The sequence below is a fragment of the Pristiophorus japonicus genome, chromosome 18, assembly GCF_044704955.1.
Source record: "Pristiophorus japonicus isolate sPriJap1 chromosome 18, sPriJap1.hap1, whole genome shotgun sequence".
Classification (NCBI taxonomy): domain Eukaryota; kingdom Metazoa; phylum Chordata; class Chondrichthyes; family Pristiophoridae; genus Pristiophorus; species Pristiophorus japonicus.
In genome coordinates, this window is record NC_091994.1 from 106,457,301 (window position 1) to 106,472,964 (window position 15,664).

At 46.6% G+C, this 15,664-nt stretch overlaps 1 protein-coding gene across 4 annotated transcripts in view; it reads right to left on the reverse strand.

Annotated features, from left to right (window-relative positions):
• The window catches only part of samd11 (sterile alpha motif domain containing 11), a 338,469-nt gene that overhangs the window by 205,956 nt on the left and 116,849 nt on the right, over positions 1–15,664 (reverse strand). For 3 of the 4 annotated variants that reach the window (XM_070861033.1, XM_070861036.1, XM_070861037.1), the window contains exon 4: positions 8,187–8,276. The exons of the other annotated variant lie outside the window; for it this stretch is intronic. In XM_070861033.1, the coding sequence (XP_070717134.1) occupies positions 8,187–8,276 (90 nt within the window). The remainder of the gene's footprint in view (positions 1–8,186; positions 8,277–15,664) is intronic. 4 annotated transcript variants of the gene reach the window in all.

The window sequence follows — 15,664 nt, forward strand, 5'->3', positions numbered from 1 at the left end:
CATGAATCAACTCTGCACAACAGGAATGATGGCAACCAACAGGTACATTTAATAAAGTGAAAATTTACTGCTTTTTTATCGATTTGCGGGGAAAAAAAGCATAAACATTTCTCCAACTCTATAATGAAACTGTCTGCTATCTTTATGGACACCACAGAGATCCCCATCCATAATCTACACAGCTGTACCCTGCACAGCCACAGCACTGACCAGTTAGATTTCATTAATTATACTTGCCTTTGATGCTTGCTGTGCCAAACAGTGCGCAAGGTCGGTCTAAGGCAATACTAGCCCAGCTCTGACTTCTCAAAATCCTGCAAAACCAGAAACTATTTGTTGCTGACAAACTGGAGTGCTTCTTTTGCAGAAGATTGGCAGACTCCAAATCACCACAGAGACTCTCTCTCTATTAACCTGCAAAGGTGGGGGGGGAGGGATGGGACCCTGCGGAATCTCTTTTCAATGCAACGCAGTTCACCTTTTCATTGGACAAGGGAAGCAAATCGAGGTTTAATTTATCATTGACGGGGTGCACTGCTTCATCCTCTTGTCAGTATTCTAATCTCTCAGAACATGATCCGCCCTCTAGTGCATATGAATCATACGATAAATTGCAGCTTCATAAGCCTATAAGTATTGGGAATCCACAGTCTGATGCTGATGGTCGCAGAGTTAAAGTAATTTGCTATACAGTACAAGCAGCTGAAGAGTTCGCTTTGCAACGCGTAAAGAAATTTTAAAAACAGAATTTGCAATAAATGTATTAAATAGCCTCGTTTCAACACTTGCACTGCTAAATCTCCCGGGCATTATGATTTCTGAGATCACGATTATGTACAAGGCTAAATATTCAGAGGAAAGCCAGCAGGGAGAGAGTATTGTGCAGATGCTGAAGATACACAGCATACTGGAGAAATATTTCTTGACAAACGGCATTTTCCTTTCAAGCAAAAAAAAAACAGTTCTAACCCTTCATAATTAATACCTAAAACATGAAATAAGCTTCCTAACATTCTGCACGTTGCTTATAAGAGGATCAAATTAATTTCCAATTAGCGAAATAAGTAACAGAACATTTAAAAATAGAGCACATTTTTAACAATTAACGAAAGATCTTTCGTACATTAGATCAAGGGCATTATTAGACCGCTTACTGAGAAGCTATACTGGCCGCATAAGTACTGATATTAATATATACTGACCGTATCGTTTCCCAATAATCAAATGGTAGCATTCAACACGTTTTCTACGATTGTATCACAATCGTTAATCTTCCAGAGAGGGTCTCACTGTGGGTCAATGCTAGTCAGCATGCTAGCCACTAGCATTAACCTCGACAACAGCAAAACAGGCCCCAAAACTGAATAATAACTGTAAAAAATTATATGAACTTTCAGGCATAAATCATAAAAGTATATATTCGTTGAGATGATTTCAAGGCAATAATCTGTGGGGTTTGTAGATGATGGTTGTAAACTGCTCATCATTCACTCTTGTGGTTTATGCCATCATTTGAACGGCTCAGTGAGATTACTGCCATGTAATCACTCCCAGGTAGCCATTATTCTCTATTTAATACTGCTTAGCGAATGATCCAGCAGCTTTTATGCTAGAATAGAGAACAGAGAGCTCTCGCCAACTGCTAATTACTTAGTTTGAGGTTCTCTGTTGCAGAATTATCCTCCTCTTGCCCAGTACTTAGGCGTGAAACAGAACAAAGCACGCTGTGCCACTCACTACATTAGAAGATGGCGCACAAGCTTGGCTTGTGGAAACACTTATCTACTTTTTTCAAGTCGTCTGTGAAATCTTTCAAGTCGGACTTCACAATGCATTCTCTCTCTCACTGCGAAGAGGAGCATTTTATATCTAAATATATATTGGGCCGGAATTTGCCATGGGTAATGTTCGGCGTTATTATCCCTCTGACCGCAGCTGCAGGATTTAGCGTGTGCGCATCTAATCCTGAAGTTTTAGCCAGTCATTTACTGCTCCATCACAGGCTGCGCTGTGGAGCCGGCAATCAGTTCGATTGACGAAAACGTAAGCTTTTCCAATCGAATTGCATTGTTAAACACCCCATTAAAAGTTCAGCCTTGTTGGAATAGGTGTAACTGGGGTTTTAATGGCGTATTTGACACTCTACAATTTTTTTTTATTTGTGGAGTGTCAAATTTTTTCATTCAGAGCGAAAATTTCTAGATTTTTAAAATAATAAAAATAAATTAAAATATTTAAAACATTTAAATAATAAAATTTTTTAAGGCTTGTTTATAATTTTCAGCTTTTACCTTAAACCCATGTGTATGTTCTAATCTTTATTTCACTCTCTGTAAAAAAAAAAACTTTTTTTTGAATGAATTGAATCAGTGCTTTTTATTTCTTGGTTTGTTGCCTGTGAGAAATCTTCAATGTGATTGGCTGTTTAGACAGCTTGATGCCATCACTGCTACATCGCGCTGGGGATCCCCTTCTGACAGCACTACAGTCAATTTAACGTCGAGAAAGCTTAAGTTTTCACCACGAAGATCGCAAGATCTTATTGGGCAGCTTTCTGCGTGGTGACTGCAAAGCCCAGGCCATCAACCCTGCTCGATTGATAGTAATCTTGCCTGTGGGTCAGAAAAGTTCTGGGTTCAAGCATCACTCTGGGACGTGAGCATGTAAACTAGGCTGATATTCCAGTACTATACAGAGGGTGTCCTGCACTGTTAAGAGCTTCTGTCCTTTCAATAAGACATTAAGTTATAGAGCAGATAGTTGACATTCCTCCTTCAGCCAATATCATCCCAAAGATGGCCATTCATTTCATGAGTAAAGGAAGAATTAATTTGTACAAAACGTCGGTTACAGTGGAGTACTAGTACAGGTTATGGTGCATCCAATACAGATAGGACATTGAAACCACAGACAGCATAAAGAGTAGATTCACCAGAATAATAAGACTTGAAGGAAATGCATTTATATAGCACCTTTCATGACCCCCGGATGTCCCACAATGCTTCACAGTCAATGAAGTACCTTTGAAGTGTAGTCACTGATGTAATGTGGGAAATGAGGCAACCAATTTGTACACAGCAAGCTCCACAAACAGCAATGTGATAATGACCAGATAATCTGTTTTAGTGATGTTAATTGAGGGATAAATAGTGGCCCCAGGACACCGGGGATAACTCCTCTGCTCTTCTTCAAAACAGTGCCGTGGGATCTTTTCCGTCCACTTAAAAGAGCAAATGGGACCTCAGTTTAACATCTCATCTGGAAGGCAGCCCCTCCAACACTATAAGCACTCCCTCCGTACTGCACTGGGAGTGTCAGCCTAGATTTATTTTTGTGCTCAAGTCTCTGGAATGGGACTCGAACACGACAACCTTCTGACCCAGAGGCAAGGGTGCTGCCCACTGAGCCACCACTGACACTTTGAGACACATCTCACACAGGGATAGACAATGGTAGTTCTGAGGTAAGGCTTGAAAAGCTGGAACCATTCACATTTGAACAGAGAAAGTCAAGAATAGATTAAATAGCATTTTTTTTTTAAAATGAAGAGTTTTAATAGAGTGAATAGAGAAAGACCGGTTGGGGAGTTAGTGATAAGGGGTCATCAATTTAAAATTGGCATCACATGTGAGAAGGCAGGTTAGATTATGTTTCTTTATGCAGAGGGTTGTTGCAGTATCTCATGCTTGGCCACAGGGAACAGTTGAGGCAGAGACCAGTGCATTTTTTAAGGGAAAACTGGACAAGTAGTTGTAGATTCAGGGGGAAGAGTTAGAGCAGTGGGATTTGTTTTTGGATAGAAAGAGCCAGCACAGACACGATGGGCCAACTAGCCTCCACCGGGCTGTAAAATTCATTGGGGGTGAAATCGTCCTTTTTTATAGCCCCAATATCGCCTCTGGGGGGCGCTAATGGGGCGCAACGAGGTTATTTCGTCAGAGGCGCTATCGAAGGGAAATTGCCCCGGGGGTTTGCGGGACATTGTGTCATTAGCGCCATGCCCCACGATTTTTGTCCCAGGCTGGCACGCGCATGGCGATGGCACGGGATGGGAAATTGCTCCGCGCGCAGCGAGGATCAGTCGCCGGGGTGCCCCTTACAGGTGTGGCCGTTTGCGCCGTGGGCCGCCATATTTTTCTGTCGGACGACTCTTCTGTCGGCCCGATAATAGCGACCCTCGCTTTGACCGGGCTGCCATCCTGGCTCTGTTTTGGGTGATGGCTGATGGCCCGGTCGAGGGCGACCCTGGTGGCCGCCAAAGAGACTGCAGAGTGAAGGGGAGGGGCGTTCTGCCACATCAGCGCTCTGCGGAGCATCCACGTAGCGCGTGACGTTGCCGGCGCGGTGCTGGGCCGCGGGCCGCGAGAGTCAGCGGCGCTCTAACGGCCCGTGAGCGCCCTTTACACGGACGCAGGGCGCCTCCGATAGCGCTCCACCTCCATTGAGGGGGAAGAAGGGCCAAATTTCGCGCCCGGGTACGGATCTTCCAGGCCGGGCAATAAATGTCGCGGCCGCGTAACATTACAGCCTCCAAACGGGGCGCGGGGCAATTTCGCCCCCTTTGACTCCATGTTGCATGTAAGATGTAAATGCCACAAAATTGCTGCTGCATTTGCTTACATCCCAACATTTAATGTGATGCAAGAGTCATTGCATGGCGAGGACTCTGATTAAGGAGATGGGTTACGACCATCATTTCCTCTCAGTTATTGATGCTGCGCAGTCCATTCAAAATTCCGCCCTTGTGCAGATTTTCCCTTTAAACGCCAGTGAGCCGGCTGGGCGAGACCTACAGAGCACCGCCCAGCCACACAGCTTAAAGGGAATATTGGTGACTACTCTACACAATTGCAAATCACATCCCTCTCTTCCATATTGGTGTACAGAAGCTCTCTCTTTGTTGTGCAATGCTGGTCAAAGTTCATTTTCTGGTTTTATTGAAAAATGTGCTTTGTTATTCCCGCTGTTCAGACTTCCCATTGGTCTGCTGTCTCTCAGAGTCTGGAACTTGTCTGCCAATCCCAAGTGTCTTTACCAGGAAGTAACGACTGCTGGCCCGCCAATCAATAGCTCAGAGTTTACTCCACCTTCTGCTCGTGTGTCGTGAGCAATATCTGGCGGGTGGTTTTGGGGGTAAATTATGCAAGACAAACCTTTTAACCAACTTCCACTGGAGTTCTCCTCGGGTAGCAAAGAACAAACAATTTCGCTGGTGATTCAACATTGGCCTCAGGCGGCCTGCGAGCTGGAGCTTCCCGAAGGTAAAGCAAGGTCAATCTCTGCGTCACCACAGGTAACACTCCAGTACCTGAGTCAGCTGAAGCTCAAATGAGGTCTGGATCAAGGAGCTGACAAGCTTAGACCGATAAGTCTTGCTTATCACCATGCACAGGGTGGAAGCACAGAGAAAATCTTCATTAATCCCATCCTTAACTGTCAATACCTTCATCCCAGTCAACTCGAAACATAATGGCGTCAATAATAACAGCTCAGATCTGTCCACCAGAGGACTGGGTGATTATTATCCGACAGTTGTGTGCCGACATCTGTAGCGAGACATTTGGGGTGGGGGGGGGGATTTTTCTCCGTGATCCCTCCCGAAAATTGGCAATGGAAACAGCGGAGGAATGGGGCAATCGCGCCCAACGCTGCTTCCCCACCCTGACTGGAATTTCCTGCTCACCCACTGCCCAATCCCGTCCTCACCAGGACTGCTCCCCCCCCCCCCTCCGCGCCCCCCCCCCCCCCCATCACATGCAAATGGTGGTGTTATTGTTGCTTCGTACTGTTATCAGGGAGGGTGGGGAAGAAAGGGGGTGCATCTGCCCCTTTAGTCCTCTCTACTGGATATTCCCCTGCAGCACTGCACCGATTCTCCGCCCTTGCACTGGTGGGCTCCCACTTGATGGCAGGAATCCCGACAGAAGCCAGGGAAAAGAATGCTGTGTGTTTCGATGGAAGGGTGAACTTGATGACCTCCATCAACAACAACAACTTGCATTTATTTAGCACCTTTAACGCAGTAAAACATCCCAAGGCGCTTCACAGAAGCGTTATTAAACAAAATTTGACACCGAGCCACGTAAAGAGATATTAGGACAGAGCTTGGTCAAAGAGGTAGGTTTTAAGGAGCGTCTTAAAAGGAGGAAAGAGAGGTAAGAGAGGCGGAGAGGTTTAGGGAGGGAGTTCTAGAACTTAAGGCCCAGGCAGCTGAAGGCACGGCCACCAACGACGGAGCGATTAATATCGGGGAGGCTCAAGAGGCCAGAATTGGAGGAGCGCAGAAATCTCAAGAGGGCTGTGCGGCTGGAGGAGGTTACAGAGATGGGGGGGGGGGGGGGGGGCGAGGCCACGGAGTGAATTGAACACAAGAATGAGAGTTTTAAAACTGAGCCATTGCAGGACCAGAAGCCAATGTAGGTCAGCGAGCACAGGGGGTGATGGGTGAGTGGGACTTGGTGCGAGTTAGGACACAGGGCAGCCGAGCTTTGGATGAATTTATGGAGGGTGGAATATGGGAGGCTGGCCAGGAGTGCGTTGCAATAGTCAAGTCTAGAGTTGACAAAGGCGTGGGTGAGGGTTTCAGCAGCGGATGAGCTGAGGCGGGGGCGGAGTCGGGCGATGTTACGGAGGTGCAAGTCGGCACGGTGACGGCACGGATATATGGTCAGATGGTCACCTCAGGCTCAAATATGACACCAAGTCTGCGAACGGTCTGGCTCAGTCTCTCACAGTTGCCAGGGAGAGGGACGGAGTCGGTGACCAGGGGACTGAAGACAATGGCTTCGGTCTTCCCCATATTTCTTTGGAGGAGGTTTCTGCTCATCCAGTACTGGATTTTGGACAAGCAGTGTGACAAATCAGAGACAGTGGAGGGGTGAAGAGCGGTGGCGGTGAGGAGGTAGAGCTGGGTGTCATGTACTTATCTTTGTTATTTGATTAGCTTTGTCGAGAACAGCTTTGCATTGACTCAAAACATGCAGTGAATGATTAATAATCACACCCAGATCCCTCTTCCTTCTAGCACTCTGCTAACCGACAACCATCCAACAGGCAAACATCCGCCTCATCCTATTCTGCTATTTTTTTTTACTAATGTTTATCTATCTATATTAAAATCCATCTGCATTCATTAGCCCAACATTTTTAATCGATCCGAGATGCACTTCAGTGCGGTTTTCCACCGTCGCATTAATCACCAATATCCTCCTTATTTAACAGTGTCATTGCTCATGGGATGTCACAGGATAAAGTCTCTGGGAAGTGGAGCTGAGCCCATGATCAGATCAGCCATGATTTTATTGACTGGTGGAGCAGGCTCGAGGGGCCAAATGGCCGACTCCTGCTCCTATTTCTTATGTTCTTATGTATATGTCTATGTCTGTGTAGGAGGTGGCTGTCTTTATTTGAATGGGACGGGGGGGGAGGGGGGGGGGGGGGGAAGGTTATGGTTTTTGTCTAATGGGGCGGGATGCGGGGGGTGGGGGGGGGCTTTTTTGCGAAGCAAGATAGTTTACTGACACTTTTTCCCCCCACATCTTTAATGCTGCTCCATTCTTTGGTGACATGCATTCTGGAGGTTACTGAGACCTAACCGATAAGGGAATAAGGGGTTATGGGTAGCGGGCAGGGAAGAGGACCTGAGGCCAGGATCAGATCAGCCATGATCTTATTGAATGGCAGAGCAGGCTCGAGGGGCCGTGTGCCCTACTCCTGCTCCTAATTCTTATGCTCTTATATGTTATTTATATGACCTTTTTGTTATTCTTAGAGCTCAAGAAACTTGACAAAAAAAGGTGTTCTGTACATCTATCAGAAGCTTTATTTAAAAAAAAACATTTCTCCACCTTGGTTGGTTTTAAAGCTCTTTTGACAAAATATATTTTTGCTCTGGGTATCTCTGTCACATAACATTATATCACGTAACGTTAGGCTCACAGCATCACCAACTGGTGCAATGCCTTGGGGATATTGAGATCAGCCGCCTTTTTAATATACTAGATATCATTCAGAGTACATTAAGTAATTCCTCGAAGTCAGTATTTCAGAAACCAAGCTAAGATAAACTCCTTCCCTGCCGCGTGAGAGGGCTGAATGTCGAAGGATGGCAGTGGTGTTAGTGGAAGAAAGCAGCAATGACACATTCGGAATAAAAATGGATGATTCAAGGGGGTTTAGTCACTGACCTTTCACCTCTGGGATCTGGGTGCAATTCAAATGCAGTACAGACTGATGGGTTGAAAATCTCCTCTGTCTGCTGGCCATAAGCGTCCAATCTGAAACGAGTTTGATCATTCTCAATGTGGTTCCCAGTGCACATGAGCTACACAATACAATTACCCCAAATTTGGCACTAACGAACATTAAGTTGGCAATAACACTCAGGATGCATACCGGTGCACATGGAAAATGTCAAATGGGGTTTGAGCGGAGGGTCATTGTTGGGTACAGAGTAGAGGGAGCTTTGCTCTACATCCAACTGTGCTTGACGCACAACGACTCAAAAATGGAAAAAGCTGTTCCATTCACCAGAACCAACATCCCAAACCTTGAGAAGCACAAAACCATATCATAGCCTAATAATGTCATACAAAGCTTTAACATAATGGCAGAATTCAGAGGCTCGTTATTCTACGGTGAGTGTCTCACCTCCTGACTCCCCAAAGCTTTTCCACCATCTATAAGGCACAACTCAGGAGTGCGATGGAACACTCTCCACTTGCCTGGATGAGTGCAGCTCCAACAACACTCAAGAAGTACAGCACCGTCCAGGACAAGGCAGCCCGCTTGATTGACACCCCATCCACCACCTTCAACATTCACTCCCTCCACCACCGGCGCACCGTGGCTGCAGTGTGCACCGTCTACAAGCTGCACTGCAGCAACTCGCCAAGGCTTCTTCGGCAGCACCTCCCAAACCCACGACCTCTACCACCTAGAAGGACAAGGGCAGCAGGCGCATGGAAACACCACCACCTCCACGTTCCCCTCCAAGTCATGCACCATCATGACTTAGAAATAGATCGCCATTCCTTCATCGTCGCTGGGTCAAAATCCTGGAAGCCCTTCCCCAATCGCACTGTGGGAGTACCTTTACCATAGGGACTGCAGCAGTTCAAGGCAGCGGCTCACCACCACCTTCTCAAGGGCAATTAGGGATGGGCAATAAATTCTGGCCTTAACGCCCATATCCCAGGAACGACTATAAAAAAAAAGTTTTAGGTGAAGTGGCAAAAGTAAAGGTGTTATACTCTCCATGTCAGGACATCATATGAATCCGTGCAACACATTCTGAACCAGGTTGTATTTATTCTCAAAATAGAAACCAAATAAATAAAATAGGCCATTCTCTAAGTGTTCCCCACATCTCCTAAAGACTGCTACACAGTAGGCTTATTGCATGACACTGTGAAGCAAAACAAAACTGAGCATCACATAGGCAACACTATTACCATCACAGACAACATTCGCCTTCATTCTGCACTTCATAAACCTTCTGAGAGTCTTCAAATGATTCATTGAGCATATCTTAGACAGCTCTTCGCTGGCAAGGCCAGACAGGATCAATGAATTTACCTTATACTCTTAAACCCCAATGATAAAACAGCGTCCTGCTGTCATTCAAAGAAGCACTTTATTTTGCACACTGTTCCACACCAAGTACATTATCCCACTGCCATGATTCATTGTGCTGCCAGCTGATAACAGGCCACACACACCCAGCACCCCGCTTTACCCAGAAAGGATGAGAATTTGGCCTTCTGAGGGGATTACCCTTCCTTCCCCTCTCTACGCCGTGCCCAGACATAAGGGCGAGTCTATCTCAGGGGTTGCGGGGCAGGGTGGGGGGGGGCGCGCTCTGAAATTAGACACCGAGTTCTGTGGCAGGCCCACCCACTTTGGCAGAAAAAATAGAAAAGCAAATTATAATTTAAATGGAGAACAATTGCAAAGTGCTGCAGTACAGAGGGACCTGGGGGCCTTGTGCAAGAAACACAAAAGGTTAGTATGCAGGTACAGCAAGTATTGCAAGGGGGATAGAGTATAACAGCAGAGAAGTCCTGCTACAACTGTACAGGGTATTGGTGAGGCCACACCTGGAGTACTGCGTACAGTTTTGGTCTCCATATTTAAGGAAGGATATACTTGCATTGGAGGCTGTTCAGAGAAGGTTCACTAGGTTGATTCCGGAGATGAGGGGGTTGACTTAGGAAGAAAGGTTGAGTAGGTTGGGACTATACTAACTGGAGTTCAGAAAAATGAGAGGTGATCTTATCGAAACATATAAGATAATGAGGGGGCTCGACAAGGTGGATGCAGAGAGAATATTTCCATCATTAGGGGAAACTAAAACTAGTCTCAGAATAAAGGGCCGCCCATTTAAAATGCAGATGAGGAGGAATTTCTTCTCGGAGGGTTGTAAATCTGTGGAATTCGTTGCCTCGGAGAGCTGTGGAGGCTGGAACATTGAATATATTTAAGGCGGAGATAGACAGATTTTTGAGCGATAAGGGAGCAAAGGGTTATGGGGAACAGGCGGGGAAGTGGAACTGAGTCCATGATCAGATCAGCCATGATCTTATTGAATGGCGGAACAGGCTCAAGGGGCTAAGTGGCCGATTCCTGCTCCTATTTCTTATGGTCTTATGTCCTCGTGGGCGAGTGGCTGCTCCTCATAATGACGGGGTACAAATAGCTTCCCCGTCTGATCTCACTGCTGTGCAGGACACCGCAGAGCACGACTGAGATTTATTTTTCCCATACGTGTACAAAACTTAACACATTCAGAAAGAACGTGATTACAAAATCACGACAGACTCCCCACACCCACCCCACCCCACCCCCTGTGCTGACCCTCCCCCACCATGCCTCAAGGATGGCTCCCGATCACAAGACAGATAATACTGTAGAGATCAAAGGTTAAGCAACAATGTTTTGCAGCTAATCTAAGTTAGATACTCTTTCGCTCGAAATTCACAGTAAGAAATATTAAGGGACGGACTTTCGGCCTTCGGGGTTTTTCGGCGCAAAACGTACCGTTTTCACGGCACTACCATTTTTAGGCCGAACTTTTGGCCTTTATGCCTGCCGGTAAGGGAAGCATTGCACAAGTATCGGTGGCGCAAAACGCGAGTTTCGGCAACTTTAGTCCGGGGCTTTTTGCGCTGCGAGAGTGGCCTTGGGACGGGGGGGGGGGGGGTGGGGGGGAAAAATTCCCAAAAAACATTCCAAAAAACATTTACAAGACCCTCAACGCTGCAAATGAAATTTAAAAATAAAAACTTTAACTTACCTTTTTTTGCCGGTTTTCATATTACCGCTGCTGGCGGGGCTGCACCAACAGGTTTGACCCTGTCACTATTGTGGCCGCGTTGTACGGGTCGGGAGTGCGCAGAAAGTCGATCGCAAACGCAATCGGCGTCATTGCACGTCGGCGCACCTCTCCCCGGCAGTACGTCCCATCGCCGCTGCAAACAGGTACCCGAGGATCTCGCCCGGGCTTTCACTGCGGAGGGTCAAATCGCAGCGAAACCCCAATCGTAAACCTCGCAAAAATCCGCCACTAAAGGCGCCAAAATTCTAAGTGAGCAGATGGAACAAAAATGTATATGCTGCATATATATTTACATTGAATGCAGCTCCGGTAAGGATCAGTTAAGTACTGCGCTGTATCACAAATTCAACAAATGATTTGTCAGAGCTTGGATATGCTCTTAAATATGTATTTTAACAAAGCAATAAGGGTGTAATTTTCCTGCATTTTACGTGGCTGAAAACAAAAGCTATTTTTCACTTTTTACTCTCGGGTATGAGTGGTTTCACTTAACGATTATTTGTAATCAGTGCCTACAAGAGTGCCAGGGCTGCTAAAAAGCCTTTTGAACGGAAAAAACACTGCTCCATATATAAGCTCTCACACACCCACACTCGCAGTCACACAAACACGCACACACACTCTCACTCTCTCATACATGCACAAACCGCATTCTCTCTCTCTCTCTCTCTCTCTCTCGCGCGCACATGCGCGCACACTCTCTCTCTTCCATGCAAAAACAGCACTCTCTCTCACTCGCACGCACGCGTGCACTCTCTCCCTCTCATGTATGCACAAACAGCACTCTCTCACTCGCACGCACGCGTGCACTCTCTCCCTCTCGTGTATGCACAAACAGCACTCTCTCTCTCTCGCACGCGTGCGCGCACTCTCTCTCTTTCTCTTTCATGCACAAACAGCACTCTCTCTCACGCGCGCACACACACACACACACATACTCTCTTGCGTGCAAACACACGGACAAATTATGCGGACATTATAACCATACAACTGAGCAAAATGTCAAAAAGTCTACAAGAGTTACCTACATAATTAATGACAATGAATGAGGGTTCAAGCCATGTAGCTTTGTCCCAGCCCCCATTCATCGCAAACCAAAGTATATTAACACTTAGCTTTACTGCTTTTCCAATAAATCTCTGCATGTGCATTTTATATAAGAGCACATGAACATAAGAAATCGGAGCAGGAGTAAGCCATTCGGCCCCTCGAGCCTGCTCGGCCATTCAACAAGATCATGGCTGATCATCGACCTCAACTCCACTTTCCTGCATTATCCCCATATTCCTTGATTCCCCAAGTGACCAATAATCTATCTACGTCAACCTTGAATATATTCAATGATTCAGCAGTCACAGCCCTCTGGAGCAGAGAATTCCAAAGATTCACAACCCTCTGAGTGAAGAAATTCCTCCTCATTTCAGTCTTAAATGGCCGACCTCTTATCCTGTGGCTATGTCGCCTAGTTCTAGACTCTCCAGCCAGGGGGAAACAACCTCTCAGCCTCGACTCTGTCAATCCCCCTCAGACTCCTGCATGTTTCAATGAGTCAATGTGATCACCTCTCGTTCTTCTAAACTCCAGAGAGTATCGGCCCAATCTACTCAATCTCTCCTCATAGGACAACCCTCTCATCCCAGGGATCTATCTTACAACAACAACAACTTGTATTTGTACAGCGCCTTTAACGTGGTGAAACGTGAACCTTCGTTGCACCGTCTATAAAGGCAAGCATATCCTTCCTCAGATCAAGAGACCAAAACTGTGCACAGTGCTCCAGGTGTGGTCTCACCAGAGCCCTGTATAACTGTATCTAACTGAATAAACTTATCCCTTTTTGGCGTGGAAGCAAGTCATCCTCGCTTCGAGGGACTGCCTATGAGGATGAGATAAAACTGCAAGACTTCCTTATTCTTGTACTCCAACCGCCCCCCCCTCCTCCCCCCCCCCCTGCAATAAAGGCCAAAACAAGCCAATTGCCTTTACGAAGGCTTCTTTCACCCGCTGACGGCAGAACACCACGAAAGGGGCACGGGGTCCTCTCCAGTCAAAATGTCAGCAGGAACCCTCCCACTGTAAAGACGTCGACATGAAACTAGGCTGGAAACTCCCCTGCTGCCCCCGCAGTTTCAGGTGGGGGGGCCGGGAGGGGGGGATCTTCCAAGCATAAACAGTGAGGCAACCTGAAACCAGGCTCCTGTCTCAGTGGAAACTAAAATGCTGGTGTCAATGTGGTGCCACCCACGGGCTTTTCCTGCTCAGGGGTTTGCACGTAGCGGCAAGAGTTCTCGCTGCCTGGAACCGTCGCTGTACATAAAAGACTTGCATTTATATAGCGTCTTTCATGACCACCGGACGTCCCAAAGCGCTTTACAGCCAATGAAGCACTAATTGCAGTGTAGCCACTGTTGTAATGTAGGAAACGCAGCAGCCAATTTGCGCACAGCAAGCTCCCAGATAATGACCAGATCATCTGTTTTTTTTTTGGTTATGCTGAATGAGGGATAAATATTGGCCAGGACACTGGGGATAACTCCCTTGCTCGTCTTCAAAATAGTGCCGTGGAATCTTTTACGTCCACCTGAGATGGCAGACGGGGCCTGGGTTTAACATCTCATCTGAAAGACGGCACCTCCGACAGTGCTGCACTCCCTCAGCACTGCACTGGGAGTGTCAGCCTAGATTTATTGTGCTCAAGTCCCTGGAGTGGGACTTGAACCCACAACCTTTGGACTCAGAGCTGAGAGTGCTATCCACTGAGCCACGGCTGGCACTGATAAGCACCGATATCAATGAGGTGTATCCCTCTACAGTGTTACATACATAAGAACATAAGAAACAGGAGCAAGAGCAGGAGTAGGCAATACGACCCCTCGCACCTGCTCCGATCCGATCATGGACTCAGGTCCACTTCCCTGCTCGCTCCCCATAACCCCATATTCCCTTAAGAAACTGGCTATCTCTGCCTTAAATTTATTCAATGACCCAGCTTCCACAGCTTTCTGGGGCAGTGAATTTCACAGATTTACAACCCTCAGAGAAGGAATTCCTCCTCACCTCAGTTTTAAGATTATGCCCCCTAGTTCTAATCTCCCCCATCAGTGGAAACATCCTCTCTGCATCCACCTTGTCAAGCCCCCCCATAATTTTATACGTTTCGCTAAGATCACCTCTCATTCTTCTGAATTCCAATGAGGCCCAACCTACTCAACCTTTCCTCATAAGTCAACCCCCTCATCTCCGGAATCAAACGAGTGAACCTTCTCTGAGTGTTGACGGGGCCAGTTCAGGACTGAAGAGACTGCAAACGGGTAGATAATGGGGCCCCTCGACTGTAGAAAATAAAGATCCAATGTTCAGTGCACGGTGTACCAGGAAACCAGATCGTATCAAGTTACTAAATCTAGCCTTGCAGTTACACTGTGTACACTGGCTTATTGATTTGGATCCAGAACTTAAAACAATCTGAATCCATTTAATGTAAATGAAAGGTAGGATTAGTTCGACAACCAACACTTGTTGTATGTCGCTTTTACCATGAAGAAAGGCCCCGAGGCTTCAGGAAGCAGTAACGTCACAGGTTCTTCAGTTATCAGTAAAACGGATAAGCAGTTCCGCATGTAAACCCTGACAGATAACACACAAGTGGCAGTGTGTTATAGTTTAACTCCAGCCAGAACATGTTGGATATATGTGCACACTCAGACATCACTTTTTAAAATAAACTTGTTTCGGGACATAAATGTGCAGATGTCGGGAAAAAAAAGAACTGTGTAGGTCCTTAACTATATTGATCTTCGGGATGAGGGGTTGCCCAATGAGGAGAGATTGAGTAGACTGGGCCTATACTCTCTGGAGTTTAGAAGAATGAGAGGTGATCTCATTGAAACATACAAGATTCTGAAGGGGATTGACAGGGTAGATGCAGGGAGGATGTTTCCTCTGGCTGGGGAGTCGAGAACCAGGGGTCACAATCTCAGGTCAGCCATTTAGGACTGAGTTAAGAAGAAAGTTCTGCTCAGGGGGTTATGAATCTTTGGAATTCTCAACCCCAGAGGGCTGTCGATGCTGAGTCGTTGAGTATATTTAAGGCCAAGATCGATAGATTTTTGGACTCTGGGGGAATCAAGGGATATGGGGATCGGGCGGGATAGTGGAGTTGAGGCCGAAAATCAGCCATGATCTTATTGAATGACAGAGCAGGCTTGAGGGGCCGTATGGCCTACTCCTGCTCCTAATTCATATGTTCTTCACCAAGGTTATTAACACCTTGGGTAAAGGTCTCCTACACCAATTTAAACTACCGTTGTGTGTCTGTTATTTTATCAC